We start from the raw sequence: 11,914 nt of genomic DNA on the forward strand, positions 1-11,914 counted from the left end.
GGACGGACGGACAGACGGACAGACAGGATGGACGGACGGACGGACAGACAGACAGGATGGACGGACGGACGGACAGGACGGACGGACAGGATAGACGGACAGACAGACAGACAGGATGGACGGACGGACGGACAGGACGGACGGACAGGACGGACGGACAGGATAGACGGACAGACAGACAGACAGGATGGACGGACGGACAGACAGACAGGATGGACGGACGGACGGACGGACGGACAGACAGACAGACATGATGGACGGACGGACGGATAGATAGATAGATAGATATAGTTATATTTATATATATATTTAAAGTGTATAAATACAATATGAATATTAGATGGAAAAACTTATAAATTACAAATGTCTTGGCAATTAACTGAAATAAATAGTAAAAATTAATTTTTTTAATTTATAAATAAAAATTAATTTACATTGAAGTAGCAAAATTACTAAAACTAAAAATGAAATATAAATAAAAAGGCTAAAAAATTAAAAAGCACAGCAAAAAGCACTAAAACTTAAACTAAAATTAAAATGAAAACTGAATATAAAATATATACAGATTAAATATATTTACGTATATTTAAACATTTAAAAAAATAAATAAATAAACGCTAGTTCAAAATATTATTAAATACTATAATATGATGGTGTATAATATTATGAATTATATTAATATTAATAGTATATAAACAATACTATAATAACACTAAATATGACAAGAATGGTCGACTTAATTCTTCTTTGTGAAAAATCTAGTTTAATATTTTTAGTTTGTTTGTTTATTTTGGGATGAATTGTAATTTGGAAGAAATTAAGCTTTAACCTGATAATGAAGTCAGTCAATTATTCCCCCCAAAATGTAAAATGTAATTTTCACTACCTTCATTTCCATCACCCAATGCGATTAAACTCAATACATTACAATTTGAAATGTGGTGGAAATTACACTGGTGCAAATTGTTTTTACTTGAGAGAAAACAAATACTGTATATATGTACATATATTGCTGCACATTACTGTGCAGAAATAAATAAGAGTGTTTTAAGAGTTGTCTTTAGTCCAAAAGTGCCTGTAGTTGAAAAAGCACCAATATTTCCCATGTTAGTCACCGAGGAACACACAACTTAAAATCCAGTTTGAAATACATTACGTAAGTGGAGCAATTTCCCCTCCATGCTCATTGCATATGGCATATATCCACTCCAGATCTTTTATTCTTTCACTCACTGCAGACAGAGAGAACCCCCAGTTGGAGTGAGAGAAAACACAAGCTTTAACCAACTCTTTATTTATGATGTTATAATCAATATCAACCAATCAAATTGATAAACCAGAACTAATTGAGAAATATACATCTATGTAATATGCAATCAGTCATTATTTAATACTACATTATATTGCCTGTTTAAAAGTTTTTTTCTGTTTCTTTTGGAAGCCGTTCATTGATACCAACACAGCTGTCTTCAGCACAGACACAGCCAGACAGTTTCAAGGCAAAAAACACTTCTCATTAATTAACGTTCGATTGGTCTTGATCAATTTCTGGAAGCCAAACAATGTACCCTGAGATGCTGAGGGGTCGTTGAGGAGATCTTTGTTGACTGTGTACCTTATGGATGAAGAGTGTTGTGTAATTGCCTGCAGTGGATGATGTTTAATCTGCTAATAATGTCATTGAGTGATATTAGCAGGAGGTTGTAGTCTAATTAAAATGACAGAGGCCTTTGCACAGTCTGGGGTGAACCTTAACAACACCGTCTGTTCTTACTGGCTGTGTTTACTCCACCGCTCAACTCAGATGCGTGTATGGAGGTTGCCATGGAGAAGCTGCGAATTTGTTGAGTCTGAAAGAGGCTCAGATGAGATTGACCACATAAATGGGGCAAATTAAAGAAATGTTCCGAGCTCAGATGCAAATTATGGTTTATTGACAGCATTTCTGGTATACTGTTGATTACAGTACAACAGAAAATGAGTTTGATTCGTCCCTCAGTCCACCTTATAAAAAAAATTACAGTAGTAATACACTAATTACGTGTGCCGAGTAAAAAAAATATACCCCAAATTCATGTTTATGAGCTAATAGTGTTGATTTAAACTCATTTACTATGTAGGTGAATTGTCAAGAACCTGTCTGAGTTATATTTCATTTAAAATAATACATATTGACATTATAAAATAAATGTCATTGTACTTAGAAAATATAACCTATTTCATCTTTTATTTATTTAAATTATAAAAATATAATTAAATGATATATTTACGTCATGCCAAAATTACATTTTACTCAAAATTAAGCCTGTTTTGAAATTTTTTTTTATTTGTTTATATATTTATTCATTTATTTAAATTTAAAAAAAATTATGATATATTTACATCAAGCCAAGATTACATTTTACTTAATAAAAAAAACGTTTTATATTTATTTGTTTGTTTATTTCTTTATATTTGTATTATTTTATTCGAATTTTAAAATATAATTAAATGATATATTTACATTAAGCCAAGAATACATTTTACTTAAAATAGAAGCTTTTCTTTTGACTACTGAACTAAATATTTATTGTCATTATAATTTTTTTGTTACTTTATTATTAATGTTTTTTTAATTTTATCTAATTAAAAAAAAAAAATAATAATAATAATAATTATCAGCTTGTGTGGTCCGAGACAGTGTTGTTTGTTTGTCTGTTCTGTGTTTATTTTTGAAAAACCCTTAAAATAAAGTATATTAAAAAAAATAGAAGCTTTTAATATTTATTTATTTGTTTATATATTTATTCATTTATTTGAATTATAAAATGTAATTAAATGATACAGTGCATCCGGAAACTCACTTTTTCCACATTTTGTTATGTTACAGCCTTATTCCAAAATGGATTAAATTCATTATTTTCCTCAAAATTCTACAAACAATACCCCATAATGACAACATGAAAGAGGGGACGGACGGACGGACAGACAGACATGATGGACGGACGGACAGACAGACAGGATGGACGAATGGACGGACAGACAGGACTCGAAGGACCTGTCCTATAAAGCTCTCCCAGTGAGATACAGGTGTGTCTCATGCAGGTGGACCAGCCCTTAAATAGCATATGCTTGAAGAGAGAGAGAGAGAGAGAGAGAGATATTACACACTGAGTCTCCACATTAACATATCCTTTATCAGACTGATCATTTATAAACACGTGCTTGGAACTAAGGTTTATGAGAACTTTATTACTGAAATAAATGTTGTTATTAATTAAGGTTTAATCTCACTAAATTTCCACCTGAAATCAAAAGAAATGTAATATATATTTATATACAATTGTATTTTACAATATACATATATTTGTATTTTGATTAAAGAAAATGAAGTGTATTTTAAGATATAATTGTAGGATTTATTGCATTGTTATTTTATTTTCATGACAAATTGATCACATCCCCCCTTTTATCACTGTAATATCTAAATATTAATGAAATTATTTATTTAAACAATAACATATATGACACAATATGATTACAGTTCACGTTATGTGATAATTTTGCAGAGAAATGTTATTGTGGTCACCTTTTCTGGTCAACTTATGATATATAGATCACAATAATATGATAATGTTGATATATAATATTAATGTGAAAAAAATTGTATATCATAATCTATCTATCATAAATCAACCACAAAAAATAGAAAAGTGTGTGTGTGTGTGTTTGTGTGTGTGATATATATATATATATATATATATATATATATATATATATATATATATATATATATATATATATATATATATAATGTATTGTTTTTGCAACATACAGAGCATACAGTATCTCTATACCTCTCACTAAAGCTGTTTTATGTGTCTTTATAGATCCTGGCTAACATCATCATCTTCATCTGTGGAAATGTGGCGGGAGCCTATCACAAACACCTGATGGATCTGGCTCTCAAACAGACCTACCACGACACCTGCAACTGCATCAAGTCTCCCATCAAACTGGAATTCGAGAAACATCAGCAGGTATGACCGAGAGGGATGCACTGATTGCCTGTTGCTTTCAAAGAACAGATAAACAGCGCTGAACTGCGTGGTGCCCGGTCCTTCAGGGAACAGGAAGTTAATGTAGGCCTCGTTTGGGGAGGTATCGGATAGGCTTGAGCGTGAGTCATTCCTGCAGCTGTATCGAAGAGATCATTATATCACCACAATAGGTGGCTAATATCCTAAGGCAGAGGGGGTCGAGAGTTGCATTGTCCCAAAATAGCTTTGTTTCCCCCCAGCGCTCTGTTTCCTGTTGGATACGGGTGGGGCGGAAGTCTGTTCAAGGCCTCTCGCTTGCCTGGGTTAGTTGTGCTTATTGCTGTTTTGTGTGAAATAATGATAAAGGGTCTCTCCGTGGTGATGGCTGAGTGAGTGAAATATGAGCGGTGAGATAAAGGCAGATCACTGGCGGCACTTCTGCTCCATCAGGAATTATCACTCTCACTTGGTGAAATATCATCCTGCTCCAGCACATGCCTTCAGCTCCATTAATCTATGAATGTTATCAGAGTTGGGGGGTTTTTTGGCTTTCCTGGCAGAACAATTACGGAGCACAAGGCAAAGACAATGTTTCGCTCACTCACTGCCCGTGATTGAATCGTGTATGTATGTTCTGTAAGTGCTTCAGCTGTCGGCTCTTGCCATATTGTAGAACATACTGGCACGTTTCCTTTACCTCATTTACCTCCTGCAGAGCTGCGCATTGGCTGGTCATTCCAATCTAGGGCTGGGCGATATGACGATATTATCGTATATCGACGATGTCTCGTAAATATCGCGATGTCGATGTCAACAGTCAGGTAACAGACAATTATCGACACTATCAGAAAAAAAATGTCAAATGATAAACCTAGTAAGTTGCAAAAAAAGATTTTACATAGCCCCATAGTCACCATACTGGTCTTTTTGCATGCAAGAATGAAATAATTTAATAGGAGGGTTAGGAATCGAAAAGCTATTCCAATTTCGGAAAATCAGATCAGATGCGTAAGTTCAGGAATCAAATTACTTGTTATAAAATTGCATTTCGATTCTGCTTCTCGATTTCTGTATGCGCATTTATTGTGATTTCAAAAGATTCAACTGCAAGAAGACAAAATAGAAGTCGCTTCTGCACTCGCGCTCTGTTTTCTGTGCTGCGCACACACAAAAGCTGTCTCTTAAATACGCGAACAGTGGACTGAGCTCTCTTTCTCGCATTCTTACACATTTGAATGGACAAATACACACAGAATTATATCAAAATATCCCATAAATACAATCGGTTATGTCTTAAGTGAATGTAAAGAGTTGAGAAAGAAAACAAGGGTGTATTGGATCCGTGCATTGACAGCAGCCACTGCCGCCAGTCATTAATGTTAATCAAAGAACAAAAGAAAAGACAATCCCTCACTGATCTTGACTGAATCTCTTTTGTAACCTCAGTTTATAATTTATTTGCCTGTTGTTCGGCGCTGACTACTGTAATGGCAACGTGCATCTGTGTATGCGATTATTTTGGAGATGCTATAATTTATCCTTATTTAGGGTATAGGCCTATTCTATTTTGATCTGCAGTTTAATAAAAGTTAAACAGAAAAAAAGACAAAAAGTGCACTGCATGTGTTTCTGAATATTTATTTAAACAGACTGTATAATGATGAAAAACCACAAACTTGACGGGTATAATTAAAATACGCAAATTACTTCAGTGCACATTTTAGTGCAATAATTTTACAGATTCTTTAAAGGGGTCATATGATGTTGCTAAAAAGAACATTATTTTGTGTATTTGGTGTAATGAAATATGTTTATGCGGTTTAAGGTTCAAAAAACACATTATTTTCCACATACTGTACATTATTGTTTCTCCTCTACGCCCCGCCTTTCTGAAACGCGTCGATTTTTACAAAGCTCATCAGTCTGAAAAGCGAGGTGTGCTCTGATTGGCCAGCTATCCAGTGTGTTGTGATTGGCCGAATACCTCAAGCGTGTGACGGAAATGTTACGCCCTTTACCGTACTGTGATGCCCTGTCCGGCCGGAGCGACGAGACAAAAACATTAAAGCCCATTATAAACTAGGCATTTGTTACATTATTGGATTATAATGACTTACAGTATACTGTATTTTTACGCGTTGCATTGCGCCGCGTAAACATAAAACCATGTCTGCATTTGTGATCGGAGAAATGACAAACAACAAGCGCTACTCTACTGTAGCGACTCAGCTCATGGGGAAATATGAATAATTAATCATAACTAGCTATAATTAATTATAAATATTTAGATCCACTGTAGATATTTAGCTGACTTCTCAGGGTCACCTGTCTGTCAATTCTAAGAATGTTAATTCCCTGGTTAAGGGAAATAACTTTATTACTGTACAATTCTACAAAGAGCTTGTAGCATAAATCTGCATGATTAAGTGACTCCCAAAAAGAAAGGAAAATTTGAAATCGCATCATATGACCCCTTTAAACCGTGTATACCATATAATTGTTTAATTAAGCTGAGATATAGCACTATAAATTCTTAATTAATTTGCAACAAAACTATAAAGTTTTGTTGCAAACGGATGAAGACATTACAGTACTATATCTCAGTTTGCCCCTCAACATGCACGCGTTCAGAGTTTTGGCAGCCCAACACTGAATATATTGCTGACGTTGTATTTTGATTAATAAAATAAAAATTATAAAAATTACAATACAAAAATGTAATTTAAATTACCCTGCTTCTAAGTAAATAAAGCAGTTATTTTTATTTCGTTAAAAACGTCCCAAAAGAGACATCCGAACTCCGGCTTCCAGAAAGGGAAAAAAAACTCTTAAGAATTAGTTTTTAATCCCTGCATGATTTTAGTCATACATGATAAATATCAAATACGTTATAGCTTGACTACAAGTTCAAAAACAACGCTGCAATTGTTATAATTAAGGAAATTAAACTTACCATCATGAAATGTGTCTACACAGGTGATAATGCCAAAAAGAAAGAGAAACATTAGAAAGCAGGCATATTTTATTCAAGACATTACTATATGACATCAACATGCATTTTTCATTCTTACAATCACCGCCAGAATGTCCAACTTCACCATGATGAACTTAAAATTGGGTTCTATTATTTTTCCTCAGCAGTTCTCCTCACAAAACGAAATTCATTTTAAACACAAATTTGATAAGAGCAGAGTGGAAATTATTAGCAACACCAAAATAACAGCAAAGCTAATGTTTTGTTAGTTTAATCACAAAGAAAAGTAAAACCAAACTTTGTGGCAATAATTAAGACCAAACTGAACATGGTGTGTGTTTAAGGTGCATGTCAGCAATGTTGTCTCGGCGGGGGGGGGGCATGGTGGGTGGAGGGGGGGCTTAGGTAGACGATATTATCAGATATCGCGATATTTTTAAAGGCGATTATCGATAAGATATTTTTGACCTATTGCCCAACCCTATTCCAATCAGAACATTAGTTCAGCACAGACCATCAGCCTAATTACGGATACGCCTCATTTTACATTTCAAGGGTGAGTAAAACATTACCTTTAAAATATATTTTGTAATGAAAAGAGTTCAGGTTTTAAAAAGCACAGCACAGGATTTGCAAACCCCTAAACCGAATTGTTACTCTGTGTTATGAATGAGACCGCAAATATTTACTTTTAAATATATAGACTCTTCAAAATATTTTTTTATGTTTTTGACAGAAGTCTCTTATGCTCACAAATGCAGCATTTGTTTGATTAAAAATACAGTAAAAACAGTTGATTTCTATTTGAATATATTTTAAAATGCAATTTATTCCTGTGATGCAAAGCTGAATTTTCAGCATCGTCACACCAGTCTTCAGTGTCACATGATCCTTCAGAAATCATTCTAATATGCTGATTTGCTGCTCAAGAAGCATTTCTGAAAACAGTTGTGCTGATTAATATGTTTTGTAAACCAGTTTTGCATTTGCATTTTTCAGGATTTCTTGCTGAATAGAAAACTCAAAAGAACAGCATTTATTTGAAATAAAAATATTTTCCAAAATGTTGCTAGGCACAAGGCACGGTATGTGTTCAACATCATCATGCCGAATCTGGGTCTGATCTGATTTCAGTTTTCTGACTCGTTTTGGCTATATGGTTATTGCCATACCAATTCATTTGAGTGTGTATTATTGTGTATGTGTATGTGTGTGTGTGTGTGTGTGTGTGTGTGTGTGTTTCTCCGAATTTTTGTGTTTTTGTTGATTTCCCACTCATTTCCTATGGTCGGTCATTTTCGGACTATTTTGTTTTACGACCACTTAGCCTGCTCGAATCATGCCCTCAATTTTTTTTGTGTTCACATTCCAAATGCCATAAAAATCACCAAGTTTCGAACCATTGCGATGAAGCTGTTATTATTTAAAATTCAAAACAGAAAATATTTCGGTCAAAAGTGACCGAAGAGCACCAGAGGGTTATGGTTTAAGTTTATGGCCCACCTAACTCGGAAACTGGAGTATCAAAATAATCTTTGAGTAGTAAATACGACTTGAGAAGCCGTTCATGTCCAATTTCTGATTAGGAAACTCGTATTTCGGATAATTCCGATAGCACGTGAAGCCAGCATAAGCGCAATATGAGTGCAGGCCAGCGGGGGAGGGGGGACAATCGCGCTCGGGCTTGGTTCAAGACAACCGTGACTAGTACACCCTAAAACTCACAGAGTACTCCCTAGCAACCCCACAACAACACCCTGGTCATTTCTTCAGATTACATAATGTATGTCTAAGTGATGTATGTGAAATCTAGTCCTCAATGTGGTTTTGGTGATATTTTATGACTTACAATTGGATAAGATATCCAAACAGAACATCATATTTAGCAAATTAATATTTCTGCACTTTAACAGAGCAATAATCATGCCCATTTATACTCTAGACAAAGGACCACAAAATGGACTAATGACATAATTTCCTTTAGCAATCACTCTGTCAGACCACAGCACATGCACCCATTAGAGTGGACAACCTCCTTTGATTTGTCTCATTTTTGATAATAATACATTAATGGACTGACATAAAAGCACTCACATCTTCTTTTGAGTACAATGGTAAAAACTGTACAGTATAAATAATTTCTCCTCTTTTCCTGCAGTCGCAATCAGCACATGGCACACACCCCATTATTTTGTTTTCTTTTATTTGACCTTCATTAATCAGGGTGGTCTCTGAGAGGAAAACAAAGGGAATGGGGAAAAGTGACGGGATAATAAAAAGAGAAATGAATGGGCTTTTCAAATCTCAAACACAATCCTGTTCCATATTTCACATTGTTCTTAGTTTTCTTTGAGTTATTTGTTCTCTGTAACCTTGTGCTAACCCTCATTCAAGTGTGATGCCTTACTTAACCCCGGGTTGAAAATGGACTTAATTAGTGGTTGACCAATATGGGTTTTTACATGGTCAAAGCCAGTGGGATATCTAAAGAACAGGGTGGTTGATGGCTGATAAAGTCTAAGGATGCACAGATGCCGATACTGCGCTCCTGTACTCGTACTAGTACTCTTACTCGTAAAAATGCCCCGATACCAAAAGCCGATATCACACACACAGCTTGTGAACAGAGCTGTGTCCAGAAAAAGAAGCACAGACAACAGAACAACAGAGAGTAGAATGTTATTAGAGATTAAGGATGTTTATGAAGTACATGCAAGTAATTAATATAATGTTAAACGTTCAATATTCACGCCTGTTTAGCGGATGTGCTCGAGCTGATAAGCAAAGAGCGCTGAGTGGATTGAGTGAGCGGCGGCACAGATGCGCGAGCTTGTCGAGTGAATATCTCACAGACATCACTGGAAAGTTTGTAAGTCGGTCGGATATGTCAAAAGCAAGCAAGTAAAACAATGCACAAGTTACTTAAGTTATTTGACAGTAAGGAGAGGGAGAGTGCACACTTCTTGATTGCTGTTCGCTCTATAAGCGCATGCATTTGGATTAAAACTAAATCTTAAATATAAAACAAACAAATTATAGGGGCATTCACTTTAAACAACATTTATTTTAAACGTCAAGCATACACAATTGAAGCAAAAGTGAAACTAGCAGACTGTGTGTAATGCGCTAGCTGTAAGTGTCTCTCTCATTCTGCATCAATGCAAACGTGTGCGTGCTGCGCATGTTTAGCTTGCTTTAAAATGATACTTCAGTTTTTACTTGTACGCGAGGGTCCGCGTACAGTGCGTGTGACTTACATCACCAAAATAGTACGCGCGCACTCGTATAATGTACTGTATAACGAGTGGTTCCCTGCATTATTTTAAGAAAAACGTTTTGTGATTACAGTATTGAGCTGCTGCAGTGGAGTGCCATTAAAATGAACAGTGAAAGTAACAAAAGCTTATACAATACATTTTAACAGGAATAATTAAGTGTCGAAATAACAAGAAAATATCTGTTTGCTAAATGAAGCCAACGAACATGATTCATATTATTATTATTATTTTGTCTCTGTACCCAATATTTAAAAAAAATAAATAAAAAAAAGTAAATGATGTGAAAATACAGGTATCGATATCGGTGAGTACCAAAAATGAAAGTATCGGTATCAGACTTGTTCTGAAAAAAGTGGTATCAGTGCATCCCTACACAATTCAAATAACCGAACATTTTTCATTGACCATGCTGACCACTTCTTTTAATCAACCAGCTGTGCACAGTTCTCGATTGATGCCAAAAATATATAAAAAAAAGCCAAATATTGGTCGTTTAATCAGCCTAGTGGATAAGATATCTAGTATTAACATGGTTAAAAAAAGATACAGTGCTTAAAGTTTAATAGATTTCAGCTGTTTAAATTCAGAACAGCATCTGAGCAAATAATGTCTACATATGTTCTTTGGTAGAATCACAAATGTTTCTTTTAGAATAATTTTTTTGTTAGTTAATTAGCGGCAAGAGACATCTGTTAGTTACACTGCTATGATTCAGTCTGTTCATCTACCTCAGTTATTTTTCTCTTATTTTCTGTCTGTCATTCTACCAGCCATCCATCATTTGTGAAAAACAAAACAAAATAATTATATATATATATATATATATATACCGTTCAAAAGTTTGGGATCAGTAAGATTTTAAATATTTTTTACCGAAGTTTCTTTTGCTCATGAAGGCTGTATTTATTTGATCAAAAATACAGAAAAAATTATTACTGTTACTATAAACTGTTATTTTGTGAAATATTATTGCTATTTTTGTTAATATAATAGTTCATAAATATTATTAATATTATTGCTAATATTATTTCTAATTTTAATATACTTTAAAATATAATTTATTCCTGTGATGCAAAGCTGAATTTTCAGCATCATTACTCTAGTCTTCAGTGTCAATCATATTAGATAATTCTAATATTCTGATTTATTATCAATGTTGGAAACAATTGTGCTGCTTCATGTTTTTTGGAACCTGTGATACTTTTTTCAGGATTCTTTAATGAATATCATTTTTTTTTTTTAAATAGCATTTATTCAAAATGGAAATCTTGTGTTACAATATACACTACCGTTCAAAGGTTTGGAGTCCGTACATGTTTTTTCTTTCTTTTTTTGAAAGTAATGAATACTTTTATTCAGCAAGGATGTGTTAAATGGATAAAAAGTGATAGTAAAGACTCATATTGTTAGAAAAGATCTCAATTTTAAATAAATGTTGTGAAACATGCTTAAAGAGCAACACATCATGCCGCAATCTAAAGAAATTCAAAAACAGATGAGAAACAAAATAGTTGACATGTATCAGTCTGGAAAGGGTTATGAAGCCATTTCTAAGGCTTTGGGACTCCAGCGAACCACGGTCAGAGCCATTATCCACAAATGGAGAAAGCTTGGAACAGTGGTGAACCTTCCCAGGAGTGGCC

General features: G+C 34.4%; 1 protein-coding gene across 1 annotated transcript in view; it reads left to right on the forward strand.

Moving 5' to 3' along the window:
• Nucleotides 1-11,914, forward strand: part of LOC107584338 (adenylate cyclase type 2) — an 86,578-nt gene that overhangs the window by 31,793 nt on the left and 42,871 nt on the right. Inside the window, exon 4 of the mRNA XM_016270915.1 lies at nucleotides 3,870-4,019. Coding sequence (XP_016126401.1) covers nucleotides 3,870-4,019 — 150 coding nt within the window. The remainder of the gene's footprint in view (nucleotides 1-3,869; nucleotides 4,020-11,914) is intronic.

This window comes from Sinocyclocheilus grahami, unplaced genomic scaffold (genome assembly GCF_001515645.1).
Source record: "Sinocyclocheilus grahami isolate Dianchi unplaced genomic scaffold, SAMN03320097.WGS_v1.1 scaffold58.1, whole genome shotgun sequence".
Classification (NCBI taxonomy): Eukaryota; Metazoa; Chordata; class Actinopteri; order Cypriniformes; family Cyprinidae; genus Sinocyclocheilus; species Sinocyclocheilus grahami.